Source organism: Scleropages formosus, chromosome 11 (genome assembly GCF_900964775.1).
Source record: "Scleropages formosus chromosome 11, fSclFor1.1, whole genome shotgun sequence".
NCBI classification, from domain to species: domain Eukaryota; kingdom Metazoa; phylum Chordata; class Actinopteri; order Osteoglossiformes; family Osteoglossidae; genus Scleropages; species Scleropages formosus.
This window is the reverse complement of record NC_041816.1, coordinates 24,883,790-24,907,033: the sequence shown is the minus strand read 5'-3', so window position 1 is coordinate 24,907,033 and position 23,244 is coordinate 24,883,790. Positions and strand designations below refer to the sequence as shown.

Genomic DNA, 23,244 nt, shown 5'->3' with positions numbered 1-23,244 from the left:
ACCCCTTTGGTAGTCTGCTGAGGGCTATGGACCCCTTCTCAGAGAAATGTGATTTAAATGTATAAAATAAAACACAGGATTACAAAGGAAACCAATTATACTGGAATACAGTTATCAAAATATTAATATTGCCTACATTTATAATTAAAGGAAATGCTAAGTTTCAGTTAGAGGTTAATGAAAATAAAGATGTAAATTTTTTCCCCATTTAAGTTCAAGAACCCCCTGAAATCTGGTCTGTCAGTCCCTGACCTGGAGGAGAGCAGAATATTTTTATTCAAAATACATTGTCTCCCATTCTCTCACCGTGGAGGGTAACATTTTTCAGGTAAACCATGTTTACTGTCAGGAGAGAGGAACAGCATTGTCATTCAGAGGAGGGGGGGATGTTAACTGGGGTCAGCCTTCACTCGCTCACACAACGTACGAATGAGTCAGGGGCCACGCTCGTGGGAATAAACCGAGAATCGATGCGGATGGGGATGTTTTATAGGCCTCCACCTTTACACTGAGGAGCAAAGAGCACCGAGAGGAGGGAACAGTAGAAATAACTTCCAGAATTCAGCTCCTGTCCACAGTTTATAGCCTGGTATTAGACAAAAAACATAATTGTAATAATAAGTGGATGGAAAGGCTGTGTTCTTATTTCAGTTCCGCTCCCTTGTGCCTCGAGTGCTCAGTGTGGTCTACATCGGTTGCTCTGACTTGTTCCTGCAGCAGGGGGTCCCTGAACCAGATTGCCACCCCAGTGATGCATGAAACCCAGGGCAAACAATGTTACACCATTGCGTATCATTTATTTATGCATCTCTTGTGTAATAATGACAGTAATTGAAGCAGGGCTTGGAAATAAAGCTCCCAGTGTGTCCCAGTGTTAAAATCCATCTGAGAAGCTGTCAGCTGCAGGAACTCCTATGAATTGTGCATGAACAGAGCCATTAGTGTGCGCCTGGGTATGGACCAGCCTTTGCTGGAGAAACTGCAGGAGCACAAACCTCCTGTTAACATCATTCACTGGCAGTAAATGCATTGTTGGAGGTTTAATATTTTTTTAAACAATACGAATGACATCAATTTAAACGGCATGTTTTCATGAGATGAACAGGTGAAGCGACAGAAAGAAGGAAATGTGTGCAGAGGTGGTGGGAAAAATGGGAACGTCGACAGGATGCTGGATGGTGGGTCCTGCACGAAGCCCACGGATGCAAAACGATGCGGTAAAGGATAACCCTGTTTACTGCACTATGAAAATGCGCCATATACCGGTATTGAAGGCACTTCTACATACTGTCTCGGGAATGCAGTGAAGGATAACCGAGGTTCAAGGGCTTTACCTCGTCATCCTTGCCTTCTAAAGCAGGGCGCGCAGCTCCAAATAATGGGGGCTGCAGGGTCAGTCAGTTTGTTTTATGGAAGCTATTATCTGGTTCCTTAGTCGTCTCTCCAGGTGCACTAAGTAAAATTAAATTAGACACTAATCGAAGTGCTTTGTAAACGTTTTGCACAATATTAAGTGCGACTCCCCATGCGCAAAGTACATTTGTCCTTAGAAATCGGTTACACAATGTAACGGAAATTTCATTGTCAATTTTTTTTCGCATTTTCAGTTATGTTACATTAAACATACTTTTGCCATAGATTTTTACAAAAAATATTCCACATTCTTGAAAATAGCAAATTTTGGCGAATTTTGGCTCTGAGTTCCCAGCACTGAATATTCCAGTACCATTTGTGATCTGATGCTGTCTAGAATGTTCCCGTGCCTTCTGGAACCTTCCAATGGCTGAAAAGTACCGAACTAAAATTGACACCCTGCAAGAATCAGTGGTATTTTTTAATCAGTAAACTTTTAACTACTCATAATCGATGTAAAAATCGACATGACTAAGAACTTTGACAACTTTTGTAGCGTTGTGTTATTAGCAGTGAGGATTTTACTCAAAGCCCTGGATTCTTCTTCTTTTCGGTTTGATATGCGATTTGTAGAGTAGCCTAGAGAGGAGGGCGACACGGGTGTACATTGCAGTCCCTTTCTTTCATTGCGTTCAGACATCCCAACATAGAACCCACACAGAGCCATGTGTCAGCACTGCCAGATCAGCGTACCGCTGTAATCCTTTTGAGAAGTCGGGGAAAAAAAAGACGTGCGATCAGCTCTTTTCCGGAAGATGGCGATGGAACACAGTGATGGTTGCTGACAAACATAATTAATATTTCCAATAAGTGCAGATTATTAACGTTCAGTTAAACCAGCGAACTTGTTTGATGTTTTTAGCGTTTTAATGTAAATGTTACATAATCTACTAGACTAAATATTCAAGTGGTTCAGCTAATTGACAGCTCTGCTGGAACACGAGGCAAACGCTTTTCTCGAAAATCTGATGCGTGGTAATATTTCCCGTGTTGCCCATAAAGATGAGGACAAAGCAGTCCAGAGCTTGGGGTTTGGTTAACTGGTTGTGTGCGTGGAAATATAAACCAAGAGACGGGGATCCCCAAGGATAGGCCTGGAATTAAATTTAAGAACCGAGTGTATCACACGCAAGAAGAAACATCCTCGCTGAATCTCATTGAAACATATCACAGTATCTTCAGTGAGTGACAGCTTTACAAAGTGCACCTTCCTAAAAGGGAACGCTTCTTGACGTTCATACATTCAAGACGTGGACTCAACCAGGCGGCGAAGAGCACCGGAGGGATGCAGACCAATGTCAAATCCATCGTCTCGGGCATCGCAAAGCGGCTCATCTCCGGATGACTCCGTACCGCTCATTGAATGCCGTCTCGCAGTCGGGTTCGGTCGAGACCTGCTAACGGGTCGGCCGCCGTCAGATCGGCCGTGGTGATCACGCATCCTGTACAATTTGAAATGCGGGTTTGTTCTACCAAGGGACTCGATGCGCGCTGCAAAAACACACCTCACACACTGCACTGTCGTAACCCTCCGTTACCGGCACCTGGCATGGTTCTCATCATCTCTTGATCCTCCCAGCAGCGTGAAACAGCAGGAACCGGGATTGTTCGGACCAGGCAGTGTATTCTCAGTCCTCCATTGTAACACATGTGTGTTGGTTCACCATGAATGTACTTTAGAGAGACAGGAGCGGCTGTTACATCCCATCCCCGACAATGTATGACCATTATTGTGTTCCTGTGTCTTTGGTGCGTGAAAATCTCAGCTTAGCCACCGTTCCGAAGCTGCTCGTCCTAAAGCCTCACGTTCCCGCGAGGAGTGCTTTGATAACTCCACCTGCCCTTCCTCTGTCTGATGCTGTCACCGCGTGAAAGTGAAGGTGCACTTCGTAAAGCGGTCACTCGGCGTACATGTTTCTTCCAGCGATCCCACGGTAAGAGGGTCAGTAATGTTTCTAGCTGGTTCTTTAGTCCTGGACAGCAGGAGCAAAGGGTTGTGTGTGCTGCTGCGGTGGAGACACCTGACACAGAGCACATAAGACATCAAGCAAGAGATGAGCACAAGGGGTTCTTCCCATGGGAGTGGCACACTCATGAACTTCAGCCTTCTGGGTCTCCCCGTATCCCAGCATGCTCTCTGTCCCCGGAGCAGTGGTGGCCTGGGAGACCTAGGCGTAGAAGGTGCTCGCTTTCTCTGCCTGGCAGAACATTGTCATGGAGAATACAAGGCCCAGGATCTGCAGTGAGACAGAGAGAGAGAGAGAGAGAGACACGTGCGCAAGAAAAGATTAGCGGTAGCTGCTGATGCTGTGGCCCCTGCTCTTCTGGGTCTGATTGACCCGGAACACCTCCAACGTACAGCAAAGCAGGATCCGCATATGAAAGAGTAGGGTGAAGAGTTACATCTGAAGAGTCCCATGCGCTGTGTGCAGGAGGCGTCCCCTCGGGGACAGGCCGATCGGGGCGGCGTGAGCAGCGCCTACCTGAGTGAGGGCGGCGCACAGAGCGAAGATCCACAGAACCACCAGGTTTTCCTGCAGCCAGCCTTTAACGCGCTCATAGCAGGGCTGTGGAGGACACACACACACACACACACACACACACACACACACGTTACCTGGGGCTGCGCAGGAACCCAAGCCATGTACGCACGGACACGTGACCGACGTACACGCAGATGCGCCCAACTCAGAGTTGTGCTGGAACACACGTTTCCCTCAAAAAGAGACTCCTTTTGTGGAACGATGGATGCCAGAACACGCCCCAACCAAACATGTTATACATCTGGCCGCTTTTAGTTTCTCTCACCAAGCCGGCTGAGCTGAAAGACGGTTCCCTATTTTTCTGGGATGTCCTCAACACCTATTTCTCAGGATTTACTACCGTTCTGGATCCATTCTCCTTGGGCTATGTCCAGCACTCAAACACACATGCACACATGCACATGTGTCACTGAGTGGCTACATTGCGATGGACTGGCGTCCCATCCCGGGTGTACCCCCCCCCCCCCACCACCGCCCTTGTGCCCAGTGCTTCCGGGATAGGCTCCAGATCACCGCGACCCTGCTCAGGACAAGCTGTGATTGAAATTGGATGAATGGACGGAAAGAGACACATGACAAACGGCTCTGGGACAAACCAAGACGCATGAACACACGGTTCAAAGAGCGTGTCCCCCTCCTTCTCACACACATTAACAGCTCACCGGCTTCAATCACGTTTTCATGATTAGCATAAACATGCACAGCTCCGAAGTGCATATTTTGCTTTTTAGATGGTCTTCGACACTTCCAGGTAGTTTGCGTGCTTTCAGAGTAATGACTCCACAAGTGTCATTACTGCATATGTGTTTTGCATATTCTATTCGTCAAACTATTTGCTGTCAGCTTGTTCCCATGCTGAAAATCATAGTAAATCATCTGTTATTTACACGTCAGACGCATCATCGAATGTGGCTTCGCTGGGCATTCTTGAGGCCACGGATTGCAGTTCGATTAGTTTCCATGGTTACCACACGGAGTGCCAGGACTTCTACGTGCTTTACTTAATTGTTCAACAATAGTGGACAATTATCAGTGGCATTATGTTCCCGCTGCCGTGCCAAATGGAACGATCGCTCCGTAAGATTGGTTTTGACGTTAACAATAGTTTGTGTGAAAGTATGAACCTTAATGCACACGTGAAGGAGGACAAGCATGCCCATTGCTGCTGTTGTTACAGGAAGTGTACACAGTGTAGATGGAACAAACTATGTTTCTTTAGGGGACATTTTTGTCCAAAGCGACTTCCAATGAGCTCTGTGTAGTGTTATCAGCCCACACACCTTATTCACCGCGGTGACTTACACTGTTAGATACACTACTTACACTGGGTCACTCATCCGTACATCAGTGGAACACACACACTCTCTCTGTCACTCACACACTATGGGTGAACCTGAACAGCATGTCTTTGGACTGTGGGAGGAAACCAGAGCACCCGGAGGAAACCTACACAGACGCGGGGAGAACAAGCAAATCCCACACAGATTGAGTGGGGCTCAAACCCATGTCCTCAAGCACCACCAAGGCTCTGTGAAACAGCAGCGCTACTTGCTGTGCCAACAAACCGCTCGTACTACACACAGTAAAGTCAGACAAAAGTGTCGCTTCTCTATTTGTTTAAAAAAAAAAGCCTCCAGAGGAATAGAACACAAAGGCGTCCAAATGCTGAAAGGCTGGGCTGTCCTCGGTCTCATAAGCACATAGTCATCGGAAATAACTAACTTTTTTATTATTTATTATTTATTTTATTCTAAACATGAGGTTTGGGGGGAAAATGAATATCATACATTCATGACATGCAATCAGAGCATGTTGTGTTCGGACAGGAGATCGCACACGGGTAGCCAGATATTGTCATTATTAAACACAGCTGCAGGACTAGAAGGTAACAGGGTCGTCACACTTAGTTTAGACGTCATAACTTTGCTGTAAATGTGTGTTGTTGCCAAAGCGTGCATGAGCGAGCGAGAAGCGGAACGGTTTTTACGAGCGCCGACCCCAGACCGCAGCACACCTGAACCTGCGGGTTTATCGAAACGCTGAGCAGCCGCGTCCCGTTGGGACGGTCGGCGACGTGACCTCGACGGAACGCTTTTTTTGATGTTTTAGTGGAAAAGGAAAAGAATCCTGTTAATAAAAACTAACAAGCACTTAAAATGATACGTGTGTCAGATGGGCAGAGGCAAAAAATGATGAGTCTTTCCCCTGTTGGTGATGCGCTTAAGATTTATGCCTTTTGAACAAGTCAATATGTGCTCTTCCAGGGGATCAGAACATTGTTTATGGACACTGGCGAAATACTGACAAATAAAACTGTTAGAGCAGTTTCACAGGAAATGTTAAGGCAGTAAATAGTGCTTTATTATAGTACAAATTTTATAAGTGGTGCAGCAGTCAGTGTCGCTGCCTTTTGGGCCCAAAGGTCGGCAGTTGAAACCTCGCCTACTGCTGTAGTACCCTTGAGCAAGGTACTTACCCTAAATTGCTCCAGTAAAAAAGAAATACCCAGCTGTATAAATGGGGAAATATTTGTAACCTTCACACTGTAAGCTGCTTTGGAGAATAAATGTAAATGTAAATAAATAAATGAATATATATATATATATATATATGTATATGTGTGTGTGTGTGTATATATATATATATATATATATATATATATATATATATATACAATGTATGCAATATACTATATATATGTACTGTGTGTATACAGTAATATTACTTTATATAGTACCAATGTGCGTGTGTGTGTGTATATATACACACACACACTGTATATATTATTTTATTAGAGCGCTGGCAAAAATACAGTATATATATAAGAGCTGTCAGGTAGGGAATGTATTTCAGAAGACTGCTCGCTGGAAGGCTTCAGCAGGGCGTACTTTGATTCTTACAGTGTGCCAGCTTTGGGAATGACTAACTTTTTAAAAAACACGGTGCCTCTGCCACAGATCTGCAGCCGTTTCTGTTTTCATTCTTTATTCATGCGAAAAAGTAAAGCAGACCGCTCGCAATAGCCGGTGTAGGTCAGCTAGGAGGGCCCCATTGGGCAGTTTCAGGGGGAGGGTTGAGCAAAGTAAGAGTGTGTGTGCTAGACAGCGGGTACAGGAAAGGGCAGCGCTCTGCTGGAACACTCGAGTCCTTGTGCACACATTACTGCGGTAAGCTGAAAGCTGTACACCTTGAGGCGTCGCAGTGATTAGAGCTGCTGCCTTGTATTGCGAGGTCCCGGGTTTGAATCCCACCTCCTGCTGTAGTACCCTCGAGGAAAGACCTTCTCCTGAACTGCTCCGGTAAAACTTTTTCTGCTGTATAAATGGGTCAATAACTTTCAATTTCCGATGTTGCTTTGAAGGAATGAGTCAGCTGAGTAAATTAATGTAAAATAAATAATAAATGTCTGATAAACAAATGTCATAGTGGCAGGTGAGTAGGTTCGATCCCCACTCAGTCTATGCGGAGTTTGCATGTTCTCCCCGTGTCTGAGCGGGTTTCCTCCGGGTGCTCTGGTTTCCTCCCACACTCCAAAGACATGCTGTTCAGGTTCACCCATAGTGTATGAGTGACAGAGAGAGAGAGAGTGTGTGTTCTACTGATGTATGGATGAGGGACCCAGTGTAAGTAGTGTATCTAGCAGTGTACGCCTTCAGGTGCTCTGGTTTCCTCTCACAGTCAAAAGATATGCTGTTCAGGTTCCCCCATAGTGTGTGAGCGACAGAGTGTGTGTGTTCCACTGATGTATGGATGAGTGACCTATTGTAAGTAGTGTATCTTGCAGTGTAAGTCACCACGGTGAATAAGGTGTGTGGGCAGGTAACACTACACAGAGTTCGTTGGAAGTCACTCTGGAGAAAAGACTGAACGAATAAATGTAAATGTGAGGAAGTGTGATCAGTGGGTCTCACCGCAGTCCACCAGGTCCCTGGGTTCTCCAGGCCGCAGTTCTCACTGTACTCCAGGCAGCAGGAGTCCGGCACCCGGGTCGCGTTGTACACGTCGAACCAGTCCGTGTGATTGGTCACTCCACAGCACCGGAACTGCACACACGTAGAACGTGAGGCCATAAGCAGGTCATTCCAGGGCATGAAGTAGAGAGAAACACACACAAAGCTGTACCCACACTTGCAAATTCACAGAAATACCCATGTGCACTGCGTTCATCACACACAGAGAGTCCCACATGCTCACACACACACTGTCTTCTCACCACTTTTCACACACGCACCACACACAGAGTTGCTCTCACAGTCAAACACAAAAAAAATCTATTCTATACTTTCCAAATATTCAAACAAAATTTCCCTGTCTGGAAAAAAAAAAAACACCTTCATGCAGATTCCCTTCCTTCTCACACACACACAGTCTGAAACTGCTTATCCCAAGATGGGCTGCGGTAAACCGGAGCCTAACCCGGCAACACAGGGCACAAGGCTGGAGGGGGAGGGGACACACCCAGGACGGGACGCCAGTCAATCACAAGGCACCCCAAAGAGGACTCGAACCCCAGACCCACCAGAGAGCAGGACCTGGTCAAACCCACTGTGCTGCTGCGTCACCGCCCCCCCCCCCCCCCCTTCTCCCCATTCCCAATATTTTTTAATTTCACACCATTATATTAGCATGACGTGAGATGGCAACAGCAGCGGTGATTATTGAACTGCAAACAACAGCACTAACAAATACGGAATAATGTGCTTATCTCTCGCAATAATACATTTTACCAAACAGTGACAGGAGTAATTGTGGTAAATACGTAGTGGAGAGGGAGGCTCATGCAAACATAAAAGAGAAAGGGCGCAGATTATAATAATAGTGACGATAGCTGTTGAACGAAAACAGCGAGGGACTAAAAGCTCCGACTTTGCGATGGTTAAAAATACATAATACGCCAAGTTTCCCGGCGTTTGCCCCTCCGAGGGCAGCAGGCCCCAGAGTCCGCGTTCGGGCGCAGTTGAGACATGGAGCACTTAAAAAGGAGTCGCGTTTCTATCCGCGTTCCTTCAGCCGAGCAGCACCGAGCCAGAGCTGAGGGGTTACATGACCAGAGTGCTGAGAACGCACATCCGAGATGTTTAAAATCAGGTTTACATCCCCAGAATCCATGCAGTGTCACCGCTACTGCGGTAAATCAGACATCTGAATCCTCATCCATGCTGACAGCAAACACGGTCCCCTGACTGGCACAAATTCCCCCTATTATTTCTAATCCTGTTTTATTTCTGTTCTCACGTCTTTTTTTTTCTCGCCGGCTGCGAGTGTAAATAATAAACGTCGGGATCTAGACCCAGAAGTATGGAGAACATCAAAGAGGAACAATAAACAAACGGAGCCCCACTTGAGATTAAATTTTGTGCTCGTATTTGCATATATCTTCTTGATATGCGCAATTCTGCTTAAATTCTCAGGGCTGCTTATCCATGTGTGCAAAGGCCATATTATAAAAAAGAAAAAAAACGCCGTTATTGTGCAGCCTTTGTAACAATCCACTGCTCGCAAGGCAAATTTTTCACCACAGTCGGTGCGAGGTCCTCCACCGTTGAACGGCCAACAGGGGGCGCTCTTTGGTACTCACGTCAGTTTGGACAATACTCCAGGCGTTGGTGAGACCCACGTTCCCCTCCGTGCCAAACAGCTGAAGTCCCCTTTTCAGATCTGACTGGGCGTACTGGTCGATCTAGAGGGAGAGGGGGAAATACACATGACACACCTTCATTCGCCGCATTCACACTGTACACCTGCCCTGCACGCACACACACTTTGGAATTTCCTACGGCAAAATAATCGTTTCTTAGGTGAAATTTTCATTCGAAAAAGCAGAGGGGAGGGGCGCTGAACCACCATTGTATCGGAGGTGCTGCCGGGGCCTTTTGTAAGCTCGGCTGCAGATTCATGGGCGCCAAGTGAACGTGGTGTGAGAACAGTGTGAGAGCAGTGTGACATATAAACGGGGTTCGGCTTTTCTGGAAGCAGAGTTACATTTACTCATTTAGCTGACACTTTTCTCCAAAGCAACTTACAGTGATTTACCCATTTATAGTTGGGTCATTTTATCAGAGTCATCTAAAGGAAAGTCTTTTGCTCAAGGGAACTATAGCTGGTGGTGGGATTCAAACCTACAACCTTTGGGTCCAAAGGCAGTAACTACTACACTACCAGCTGCCCCTTGCTCTGTGCTTCTCAGGTACATGTAGCTATTCTCCCCAGTCAGTGCGCTGAACCCAAGGAGATGGGATCCTGCTACACACAGACTGCACAGGGGCAATATATTAACTATTGATCTACTGTTCTTCATGGAATTTACAGCAGCCTCCTGATTTACCGCAAATGCTGACACCTGTTATCACCTTGATTTTACTGTTTGCCAAGAGGACCCTCTCACTCCGGGATTGTTCATTATAGCAGTCGGTAAAACAATTTTACTGCACTTGAAATTGCACTGAGACCCATTCCAACATACAATTTAGGGTTAGGGGGTTAAGGAGATGCTGTTAGGGTTACGGTTATAATAAGAGTTAGGATAGGGTTAAGGGTTAGGGTTAGGGGGAAAAGGTGAGACGGTTAGGGAGATGGGGTTAGGGTTAGGATAGAATAATGGGGTTACAGTTAGGGGGTAAAGGTTAGGGTTAGGGTTACGTTAGGGGTAGGTTAGGGTTAGGAGATGCTGTGAGATCTCTGGGAATATGGCCACCAAAAGATGGTCATCCATCTAAACTAATAATAATAACAACGACCCCCCCCCCCAAAAAAAACCACAGTATACTGAATTGTGTACGTGAGGGCTGTTTTCCGGTTCCAGAAAGAAGAGAACGGTGTCAGCAGTAGCTGAGATCATTGGAAGCCCTATTTTGAGGCTACCCTGGAGAAGTTCAGTCAAGGCACTCCGAGCAACAAGTGTCCGAACGGAGGCTGTTAAGTTCTCAGCGGCAGTTGTGTCTTTAAAGGTGCGTTTCAGCGCATTGCTCTCATCCCCCTCCACCCCCTTGTTTCACAAGTCCAGCCTGGCTTAGGCGCAGAGACGTGAGCGAGCGAGTATTACCGCGGCGCTTGGATGAAGACTCCTTCCCCTGGAGTCTAGACCGGATAGGATGACAGCATCAATAATTCAGCGGAGTGGCACGGTGGCGGGGGGTGGAGGGGAGGCGGGGAGCACGTGGGACGTGAGGTGAGTGGAAAACAAGTGACGGGGACAGGGATCAGAGACAAATTGCATTTAAAGGACAGGAGTCGGGGAGGAGTTCCCCACTCCGCACCTCAGTGGGCATCTGAAGAAGGAGCCGAGAGGAAGGCATTACTCTGTGACACGCTTTATAAACATTTTATTTAGAGCTCGTGGGGCGCGGAAGAGCCAACATAGACAAAGTGTGTGTGGATCGTGGAGGAGAGATCAAGTAACGGTGCCGGAGGAAGGAGGCTGGAGGTGTGGGCTGCTGACAGTTAAACCATTCATCCAACCTCCTACCTCCGGCATCGTGGGGGGGAGCAGAGTGAGAGAGGGCTGGATGAAGGCTGATGGTTTACCAGCCCCGGATCCGGCTGTCTGAGACATATCAAAGAGCCAGGAAGTCAGAGCAGCGAATGAGTGTGAGGACAGCATGACCCTGACTGTTAGTACTCAACAAAGCACTAACTTGGTCCTCTTGGCAGACTCGGTCGTCTTCCATCAAACCTTCATGACTGTGTGTCTCTAGGTGCTTTAGGTCATTTGGCCACCAGTCTACCCACATCAGCTCATTGGCTCCTGGGGTTTGACAAGAGGGAGCTACATTTGCATAGGAATGGTGACCTTCACGGCATCCTCTGCCACGGCTTTGGAGCAGACTCTCAATTAGGGCATGATTAAGGCCTGGGGATAAAGCAGATGGACTCTCATCAAAACCATCAAACACTACTGTGGACCAAATGGCAAAATAAAAAAAAGATTCCAGACCTTTTAATGTCTCATCCAGAACAAAATAAGGCATCATCAATAAGCTTGCTAAAGAAGAGAACAAAGTTGCGGACTATGACGTTGTACAGTCATGCGCCGCTTAAAGATGGGGATACATTCTGAGAAATGCGTCATTAGGCGATTTCGTCATTGTGCGAACATCATAGAGTGTACTTATACAACTTAGATGGTACAGCCTCGATCATAGAGTGTACTTATACACACCTAGACGGTATAGCCTCGATCACAGAGTGTACTTATACAAACCTAGACGGTATAGCCTCGATGCAGTCAAAAGACACAGTAACCACAAGATTTATGACGCTGCTGCCGGCGTAGCACAGCACACTGTTTTACAGTATTTTTTTTTTATAAGTAGAAAGAGTGCACTGTAAAATAACAATAAAAAGTACAGTATAGTAAATACATAAAGCAGTAACATAGGTTTTATCATTATCAAGTATAATGTGCTGTAAATAATTGTATATGCTATACTTTTATACGACTGGCAGCGCAGTAGGTTTGTTTAGAGCAGCACCACCGCAAACATGTGAGTAACATGTTGCGCTATATGACGTTGTCAGTCAATAAGAATTTTTCAGCTTCGTTATAATTTTACGGAACCATCGTCATATATGCAGTCAGTCGATAAGCAAATGACGTTAAGCAGTGCATGGCTGTTCGCTGGAGGAGAGGACATTGCAATTATTGTCAAGACTAAGACCATTCTTAGCAGCCACGGATTAACTGAAATAACTAAATATAATTAAAATATGATTTACTTTTATTATTATTATTATTATTATTATTATTACTATTTGGCAACTTTTAGAAGTATCTTTATTTCTACACTGTGATAAGTGTGGGGGTCCTCAACTCTTGACAGATCCCCCAGTTTACAGATCAGGCTGTACACACATACACAGCATACAGAACACAACACACACATACAGAATGGAGGACAATACACCACTGTCGTCATACATGGAAAATCAAACACGCACCAAGACCCACACCAGCTTACCATACTGGTGACCATGCCACCCTAACACATACATCTGGTTACCATACGCAAACACCCAGTTGCCATGACTCCCCAATTTAAACTAATGCTGGACAGAGAGAAAGGACTTGCCCTGGTGAGAGAGGACAGAGACAGAGGACAAAGACTGTCCTCGCTGCCTTCTCTCCGACACCTCGCCCAGGCTGAGAGTTCCGGAATGAACACTGTTCAGTCCAGTGCCCTCTTGTCCCAAGACCCAGTGCATTTATCACAAGCGCATTTTCACCTTCGGCGAAAGGTAAAACAAGGGGCAAATAAATGCCACAATTAAAAAATGAGAGCAACCCATCACTTAGAGCATTCAGCTGGTTTGAGCTGGGCATGAATTCAATGGAAATCTCAATTAAAACTAAATTTAGAGTGTGGCTGGAATAAAAAATGAGATGGAGAGACTGCTGGCAAGGATCAAGACTAGAAGTACATGGCGTACATAAATAATGAGTACATTAACCCTGAAAGGATCATTAAACTATAATGCTGGTTCGAATTCAATATTGTGGCCACATTTAAGTCACCTTTACGCTTATTATCTAATATGCCACAATTGGTAAACTCTTATTTCTTGGATGTTTCACCAGTAAAAGTGACAAAATAAAGAGTTTAACCGGAAGTAGCTTTGACAAGCAGTGTAAGTGGCAGATTCAGCTTTTTGTAATGGACCTCTGGAAAGACAGTAAGTGACAGATATCATTCCTGGGAAAAAGGTGCAGAAGTAAGTACTTTTCCAGTGTAAAATCAGGAAAGAGCTGTTTTTCGCAGTGCCTATCCTTGTCTGTTTTGTTTGCTCTCTGTAGCGTACTGCAGCCAAGAGGAGTGTGTCGTCTTACCTGCTTTTGATAGACAAAGAACAGGATGATTGACAGAATCTCGAGCAGGAAGATCAGCAGAAGAAGAATGAAGAACTGTGGAGAAAAGGCAGGAGGATAAAGTAAGACACATCAGATGAATACGGTCTCTCAAACACCTGTCAGGTAAATCCAAGGGTTCGACCCAACTTGGCATCGGAACTCTTAGCGGTTTCAAAATGAGCCCACGTAGGTTTTATTAACTGGTTTATTAATTTCCCTGAGCTCTGATCACATGTATGAGGGTAAGAGGAATAAAATGTAAATATAAATAGATCATTCCAGATACTTTTTCATTTAACCTCATACAATCTGCTGTCCTCTAAAATCCAAAACTCTGTTTTCCAGAATTAAAAAATATTATGGGCTACAAAGAGCTAATCACATGTACCGTACAAATTAGGGGAAAAAAAGTTGTTTTTGTTAATTTATAAGAGAAGTTGGAGCAAAAAATATCTTCACGGACTGAGTCTGAGACCACTGGATAAAAGAGAGTGTTTGAAAATAACCTCCGTTTATATGGTGTTTCATAATAATAATAAAAAATCCCTGCTACGCCCTGGGAAATCAGTTTTCCTTCTACTGTACAAAGATCCTCACTAGCAGTGCTCATCTCCTTTTCACGCATTAAAGGCAGACAGTGGCTTTTCCCATCATCACAACCGCTGCTGTATTTCATATACATCATTCATCTAAAATACTGCTCATAGATTTGATAACTGTTCAGTTTTACACATTTATACTTCTCAGTACTTACTCTTATGCATTTAATCATTACCCCGTTCAAATGTGTACCACAGGAGGCTTGGCTCAGAAAAGGTGCTTGATATCAGCCAGAAATAAAAGGACTTCAAACTGATGCACAGAGAATACATCTGTCCAAATATACTGCGGTAAAAATTGGTTATTTTCACCCAACTAAAGACAGAACTAACATGAATGAATATATTGAAAGGAAGTGTGTATAATGAAGTATTACAGCTGATATAACAAAATGCATAGTTCATCAAGATTCCAGACTGAAGATCCCATCCACCCATTATCAGTAGCCACTTCTCCAGTGCAGGGTCACGGTGGTCCGGAGTCTATCCCGGAAGCACAGGGAAAGACACTAGTCTTTCACAGGGTGATCACACACATAAACTCAGTTGCACATATAGACATTGAGAGCAATTTAGAGCCATCATTTCAAGTGGAACACAAGTCTTTGTACTGCAAGAGGAAACCAGAGCACCTGGAAGAAACCGAAATACAGGTGATCCCCGATTTACAATGGTTCGACTTACAATTTTTTCGGCTTTACTATGGTGAGCTGGCAATAGATATTCAGAAGAAACTCTTTTTCGAATTTTGAATTCTGATTTTTCCGCGGGCAAGCGATACGCATCTCCCAGTCTGTCACGAAGAGGTGTGTATTGGGTGTATCAAATGCATTTTCGACATAACGATATTTTCGACTTATGATAGGTTTTGCGGAAAGTAATTTGTCACATATCATGGTATAAACCAGTATACATCACACAAGCAGGTGCACATATGCTCTTCCATTATGAAACAAATTGTTAAACATAACAAACGCGTACACGTTTATGAAATCGGGGAGAAGCGAGACCAAAAGAGGTGAGTTTTCAGACTCTTCTTAAATGTAAAGAGGTACGTTAACAGAACAATGTTATTGAAAATGATTAAACATAAACACGTTTATGGAGACCGGGGCAGAAGTGAATCCGAAAGAGGTGAGCTTTAAGACCAATCTTAAATCTAGAGAGGTGAGTGAAAAAAAACATTTTGAAAGGAAAACATTTCTCAAAATGGTAATAAAAGAACTTGCGAAACAATGCAGAATTAAGAAGAGGTTATCATACGTTCTTGAATTGTCTGCTCTCATTGGCTCATGACTCTACAAGATCGGGGAAAAGTCTCCCTCAAACACAGGAAAGGTACATAGTACCGGGAGCAGTCGGTCTGTAAACCAAGCGTGGGGATAACTCTACTAGGGCCATTATACCGAAAATGTTTAAACTGGGAGTTTATATACTGGGGTAAACACATCATCTGAAACCGCTTGTCCCCTACAGGGCTGCGGGGAACCGGAGCCTAACCCGGCAGCTCGGGGCGTAAGGCCGGAGGGGACACACCCAGGACGGGACGCCAGTCCATCGCAAGGCACCCCAAGCGGTACTCGAACCCCAGACTCACCGGAGAGCAGGACCTGGCCAAACCCACTGCACCACCGCACCCCCTTACACCGGTATATACTGCGTAAATACATAAAGACAAACTCTTATACCTTACATACAGCCCCTTGCAAAAGTATTCAACTACTTTTCAAATTTTATTCCTTTAAAGAGGCCAGTCTTGGCACTTTCTACAAATAAAAACTTCTAAAAACAGTGCTTGTCAGATCAGCGTTGCCATATTGGAAATTTCTGAACTAAATGCCAAGTGTTTCGCTTCATTGGAGCTCAGCGCAGAATATAATCAGCCCAAAAAGCCAAAGGAATGACGATGGCCGGAAGACGCTTTAAGTCTGCTACTTCTCAGCAGGGGCTGGACCGTGGCTTGGAAGCAAAGGAGGTTTTAACGGAAGGTACAGGTAAATGGTACTGAAGAAATAGCGCGAGGTTTACGGCTCAGGCAAAAAAAAAATGGCTTTTCAGCAGGACAATGATCTGAGGCTCAGGCGCAGAGCTGCTCTGGAGTGTGCTATAAGGAGGATAATCTCCTTAAGTGGCCCAGTCAAAGTCCGGACCGGAATCCTACTGGCACTCCGTGGAAAGATGTGAAAACCGCTGTCCAAGGGTATCACTTAGGGAACTGCTACTAAGGAATCTGCCAAGAAAAATGAGCCGAAACTGAAAGCCGGAGGATGTTAGCGGAGACTAAGGACAAAGCGTTCGCGTGTGCCATCGTTGTCAGAAGTGCATTGACAAATATTGAGGCCACAGGTTCAAATATTTGGGCAGTTATCGTTTTTTTCATTTCAGAGACACTTTTATAATAAACTATCGCGCCCTTATATAATTAAAGTTGTACATGGACCACTACATTTAATGAAGCGTGATGGAAATGTAAATGTCAAGACATGTCTAGGTATCACAGCTGACAAAATGGACCATCATTGATAGAAAATATTTGAAAGGTGCAGTTAATGTGTCATCTCACACGGAGCCTAACCCGGCAACACAGGGCGAAAGGCCGGAGGGGGAGGGGACGCACCCAGGCCGGGACGCCAGCCCGTCACGAGGCACCCCAAGCGGGACTCGAACCCCAGACCCACCAGAGAACAGGATGTGGTCTGGAATAGGTGAGCTTTAAGATCCTTCTTAAATGTGGACAGAGATTCAGCAGTTCTGAGTGAGAGGGGGAGGTCGTTCCACCACAACGGAGCCAGAACCGAGAACCTTTGTGCTTTACTTTTACTTAATTCATCAATAATTCACAAAATTATGCAATTATCTATATGATAATTTGATCTTTTTCCAAAAAAAAAAAAATGTAACGGGGCTCTCAAATAGTGCATGATTCCTGTGTCAAATGAGTTACTTGCCGAATGTGACCGTGAGCCTCCGGCCTTGGAATAAATCAGCTTTGTTTCCGGTGAGACAGCAAAAATTCTGAAGGGATTTATTCCTCCTTCGCCACAAGAAGCAGCTTCATGAAATATGTCAAGTGGTGAGTTAACTGGTTTTCAGAGGTGAGGGTCGCACCGCTCCTCCAATCATCGTGGACTCGCCGGGTGCGGGAATCGGATGAGCGCCGGGCCGCGCTCTCCTGCCCCCAGGCAGACCCTCAGCTTTGAATGTGGCGCAAATCACAGATACGGTGAAACAACTCAAATTGGGGTTAAAATGACAGATAAGAAACCAATATACTGGAATTTTTTGTTTTCCCCAGTTCCCCTAAGAGACTCCAGGGTCCTTGTTTCACACAGTAGAACTGCACGCGCGCGCGCGCGCGTGTGTGTGTGTGTGTGTGTGTGTGTGTGTGTGTGTGTGTGTGTGTGTGTGTCTACTTCAGGCAGTTGTAATTGGCTAACTCGCCTGTCAATCACGCGGACGCGACTCGTTCTTAATAAGGTGCCTCTGAAACGCAGAGGGCTTCTATTATGCAAACATGAATTCGCCATTAAACTCTGCGCTCGTGAGCTGCGCACGCGTAAATATGCGGACGCCCACACACTTCCAGCGAGACGTTTACCCACATAATGAAAACAAGCTCGGCCCTAAGCGCTTGCCTTTGCGTGCATTGTTTGGAGGTACGTTCAGCCAAATAAAAGCAATTATTTTTGTTACCAAGAGCTCCCGAGCGCTCGTGATGTCCCACTTCGCCCGTGATCGATGTCACAAAGAGGAGCGGAATGAGGACAAATGTAATCAAGGCCTAGGAGACATTGATCTGGGGACTCCGCCCACTAACTGCACGCTTCTATTTGCTTGTTGATGCCATCAGGGTGAACCGTAAAGGCCCTCTGGTAGAAATAATATGATGAGAGATGAGTGGCTGCCAGCAGCACAGCTGGAGAGCTTGAGAAATGAACGGCATGGGGTTCGCGCCACATCTCGCCCAAACATACAGCCGCGCTCTAATAACGTCTGTCCGGCTACATTTCGTGCTGCGTCACGCCTAGGTGCACCGCAGGGCTCTAATGAGGCCTCTAGACCGGAGCTGCCGCCACACTGAACCCAAGCGCATAATCACACTGTAACGAGGTCTGTCCACCTACGGTTCCGACCACATCGCATCCAAACCCACCGCGGTGCTGCTTAGGAGTTCTTTCAGACTGGAGTTCCCGCCACACGGCACCCCAAGGCCCAGCAATGCCGTCGTGACACCTGCACGACTCCAGTTCCCGCGATGCCACGTGCAAAAGCCCCACCGTGCTCTAATGAGGTCTGTCCCGTTGTCGTTCCCACCACCATCACGCAACACACACCCAGAAGAACATGATCAGTATGCCAAAAGTGTCACGGCCCAGACTGCGGAACCTCGTTAGAGCTACCGCAACTCTGTGCTATCGCTCTGTGTTCTCCCTTGTGCTTCTCCTAACTTCCTCCTCCCCTGTTCCGGGATACGTCTCCCCGGCTCCTCGACCTTTTTCCCACGTTCTCTTGACTCTGGCTTCCGCGCGCTCCTTCTGATGACGAACGATGATCGACCGACCCCCGCCCGCCCCGACCGTTCTTTTGCCTAGCCCCGAATAAAACTCACCTGCACCTGAGTCGCGCCTGTTGGCTCTTTGTTGGGAACATGACAAAAAGCGACCTCACAACCCACCTCCGAGCTGAGACGTTTTACCGAGCCCCAGACATACCAACGAGATCTCAATACCCGAGAGTCAGAACAAATTCATAAATTCCGAAGTCTGGCAAAATAACCTTTGCAAATGTCAGATCCAATGATAATTAATGAGTCGGTTAGCTACTGCCGTTATCCTTTCAGCATCTCTATGGAGAAGGAACACCGCAGTTGCCAACACTTTAATAGGGTTCTTTGTCGTCATTACAGTCACTGAAGGGCATAAATTATTTGGCAGGAACATTATGAAAGGCTGACAGAAAATCATTCGTAAATCATTCAGATATTTCATAAGTACAACTGCAGATACTCACACTCAGTAGCAAGGGACGGCTTTCCTTGACTGCCCCAACGCACCCCAGGCAGCCGATCACCATGACGATCGTCCCCACAGCGATGAGGAGGTTCGCGGCAGAAAGGGTGGGAATGGAGGAGGAAAGGGTGGCAAAGTTTCCTTGGGTCACCGACAGCCACACCCCTACCCCGAGTATCCCACACCCTCCCAGCTGGGAGAAGGAAACAGAAAAAGTCATTATCAAAAAGTGCAAAAGAGACAGTAGAGCAGTCGTATGAAAGCCCTACATACGTTTCTCTTTTATTCACACTCAGACAGGCAAGGAAACCATCTACAGCAACCTGTCCTGGAAAGAGCAAGAGGAAAAGAAACTTGTTAGAGAGGAACATGTTCAGCTCATGCTTTTCTCCAAAGCAACTTGGAGTGTTGAGGTATTTACCCATTTACAGAGCTGGGTAATTTTACTGGAGCAATTTGGGGTAAGTACCTTGCTCAAGGGTACTACAGCTGGAGATCAAACCTATGACCTTTGGGTCCAAAGGCAGCAGCTCTAACCAGTACACTACCACCTCTTGAACATATAACCGTGGCATGGTTAACATCACATGCGGTCAAGGACGGCGCACTTTAACGACCATGGTGTTTTCGGCCCATGTTCACTCATGCTCACTTTAGGGACCGAACCCATGAGTACACATTTGTTAATGCTCGAATGCATGACCGAACCTGGTCCTTGTTTTAAAAGGTTTTTTTTGGCTCTTATTTTGAAGTTTAATGTGTTATTTGAACAAATTTTTACAAAAAACAACCATATATTGCCATATCCCAACTGTTTAAAACAGCACTAATGATGCACCCAAACTGAGCAGTTAGCAAACAAATATGTGTCACCAGCAGTGGTTCAGTCCAATCCTGATGTTAACTGGGTAATGAGTGGAAATAAGCTCATTTTATAGAAAACAACCCCTATCCCCCCGACCCAGCATCCTTAGCCATCCTGAGCTGCCCTGCAGTGAACTGCATTTACAGTCTCGTAATACTGATGCAGAATGAAGATGCAAAAATTAGGAATAGCGGCTGCAGAAAATACTGCAAAGTTGACATTCCGAGAGCTGCCGTCTAACTTTTCCTGCAGAATTGTGTAAGTGGGATTGTGAATATGAGACTCATACATCATTTACATTCTGCCTGCTGGTGTATGGAGGGAGGGGGGCTTTGCACACCACCAAAACCTGGAAACTGCTGCAGGAAGGCTGAAAGGAAAGCTTAAAAACTACCATGAGCTGTGTATAATTCTCATCCTCTAAAGAGCTAATTATAAAATCCGCATTTCATTAAATATTGTCCGGCTGCTTGATATTGAGAATCTTTGCAGAGTTGAATGTCAGGGCTGATCTGTGTCTCCAGCAAGACAGCTAAGACAGAGGAGCATTAAGCGAAAGGTGCATCTAATAACAACTCAGAAACAAAGTATGCCGTCCTTGTCTGGCACATTTTATACACAATGGGCCTTAGTGCTACCAATGTTTGAGTTACAAATTTTCAAACATACAAACACTTCCCCTTTGCAGTAGTCCCCCCTTATCTGCAGGTTCGCTGTCCGCGGTTTCGGTCACACTGTGGTCCGAAAATATTAAATGGAAAATTCCAGGAATAAACAATTCATACGTTTTAAATTCGGATGGAATCTAACGCCGTCCCGCTCGGGACGTGAATTATCCCTTTGTCCAACGTATATGCGCTGTATACGCTACCCGCCCATTAGTCACTTAGTAGTATCTCGGTTATCAGATTGACTCTCGTGGTAGGTATCACAGTGCTTGTGACCCTTTTTTATTTTTATTTTTAAAATAAAAAAAAACTTTATTAATAAAATCGATACTTATGAGAACCTGGGCATTGGTCCTTAGTTTTCTTTCTTCTTCTTCTGTATAGGAAAAAACAGTATATACAGGATTCGGTACTATCCATGGTTTCAGGCATCCGCTGGGGGTCTTGGAACATATCCCCTGCAGATATGGGGGGACTACTCTTTTTATTTTTAAGTTTGCTTTGCCACAAATCTGTTATTTTTTTCTTTTGGAGCGAAGTTAACCTGCAATTCCACACCTACGGTGTCAGTAAAAAGCACCCAAACGGAGTAGGAGCGTGGAACCAAGTTAATTCAACCAGCATTTGCGCGGCATCTGTTGTCGCTGATCTGTAACAAGACGCAGAATGCTACATCTGTTTTTTCGGCACATTTGTTTTTTTGCTATAAACTTGTTGAAAATACGTTTACTTTGAGCAGAACATCAGCTACATTTCTCCATCCGGTCGAGACTTGTTAGTAAAGAGCACCCGAACAGAGTAGGAGTGTGGGACCAGATTAACTCAACTTCCCTTTACAGTGTTTATACAGCGTCTGGTGTTGGTGAAAAGCAACAACATTAGGAATGCTACACATGTTTTTGGGATAAATCATTAAAATGCCCTATGGATATTCTAATACGAGAGTGGGAAGTCAAATTATAGGCTGACGTGTGGGTAATTCACCCAGTGGGTAAACTGATATGAAACATTCTGGCTAAAAGTCTAAGTGTTGTTTTCCTGACTGCTCGACCACAACAGACCTCATACAGTAAACCACTCTGTCACGATTCATTATTCGCGCAAACGATCACGTTCAGAAACCATTGGTCAAAGCACACAGTCAATGGGAGCAATTCCTTCTGAGTCATTTATACATGCGGAATCCCCGCCGTGTATTCGTCGCTGGAGTTAGATGCTGTCATAACCAAAAAGGGTCTTAAAAAGCCATCATTTTAGGACACTTAAGTTTCCATTGTGTCCTCTTGAGAAGAGCAGTGTTTCAGTTCATAAATAAATACAAAATTCTCACACTAGGGAATCTTGCGAACGCTCGTGTGTTAAGAACAGCCTGCCGCCATTTACGCTGCGATCCATTAACCAGGCACTTGAATTACACAGAATTACTCTTCCTGTCTGGCTTTTAGAAAACAAACATTGAGCGACCGCCACTGAAGGTCGAGTGAAGTCAGTCAACGTCCAGAAAGGACCGGAGGACAGCGGAGCGGGAGACCGAATGTCTTTAAACCCGTAGCCTTGTTCCAGAAGCGAAACTAACAACACAAAGTCTAACTCTGTCTCCTAAAAGCTCCCCTTGTTCAAGGAGGTGGTGTAGTGGGTGGAACTTCTGCCTTTGGCTCTGAAGGTTGTTGGCTTGAATCTCACCAGCTGCAGTAACCTTAGGCAATGTAATTACCCTGAATTGTTCTGGTAAAATTACCCAGCTGCATAACAGAGTAAATAGTTATATGTAGCTTAACATTGTAAGGCCCTTTGGAGGAAAGTTCTGGCGAAATGAATACCTGTTCTACCCAACTGGGTCTTGGTCTCCACCTCTTCTCACACAGAATTGGAGCTATGTGCCTACATGTTGATATTAAAATAATAATAATACTTCATCTAGAACTGCTGTATAGCCAGCACATTGATAAGAATCACTTAATATAAAGATTCGGTACTATCGCAAAGCATGTTAATCAATAATCATTTCATTAATCTCCTATAATAAGGTGTCGGTACTACAGTATTTGCCAGCATGCTTGAATTAATCTCTGAATTCAGTCAACTGGGGATATCTGATAGTGTTCTGGGGTTAATATCATAATACAAAGAGCTGGCACTATCTGCCAATATGTTGGTCTATCCCTTTTACACAAAACTAGTATTTTTGACCTAGTGGTGTTATTGCCAGTATTTAGTACTAGTCTGGACCGGTACCTGCATACCGCTGAGACGATGAGATGAATTGCCAAGATGTACCCCTGCAATGGATGTAACTAGAAACC

At 45.3% G+C, this 23,244-nt stretch overlaps 1 protein-coding gene across 2 annotated transcripts in view; it reads right to left on the bottom strand.

The window, feature by feature from the left end:
* Positions 1-481: 481 nt before the first annotated feature.
* tspan4a (tetraspanin 4a) overlaps positions 482-23,244 on the bottom strand; it is a 58,085-nt gene continuing 35,322 nt past the window's right edge. For both annotated transcript variants that reach the window (XM_018763771.2, XM_018763770.2), the window contains 6 exons: positions 19,410-19,601; positions 13,780-13,854; positions 9,535-9,636; positions 7,868-7,999; positions 3,897-3,980; positions 482-3,650 (listed from right to left, as the gene is read on the bottom strand). In XM_018763771.2, the coding sequence (XP_018619287.1) occupies positions 3,582-3,650; positions 3,897-3,980; positions 7,868-7,999; positions 9,535-9,636; positions 13,780-13,854; positions 19,410-19,601 (654 nt within the window). In that variant the 3' untranslated portion in view covers positions 482-3,581. The remainder of the gene's footprint in view (positions 3,651-3,896; positions 3,981-7,867; positions 8,000-9,534; positions 9,637-13,779; positions 13,855-19,409; positions 19,602-23,244) is intronic.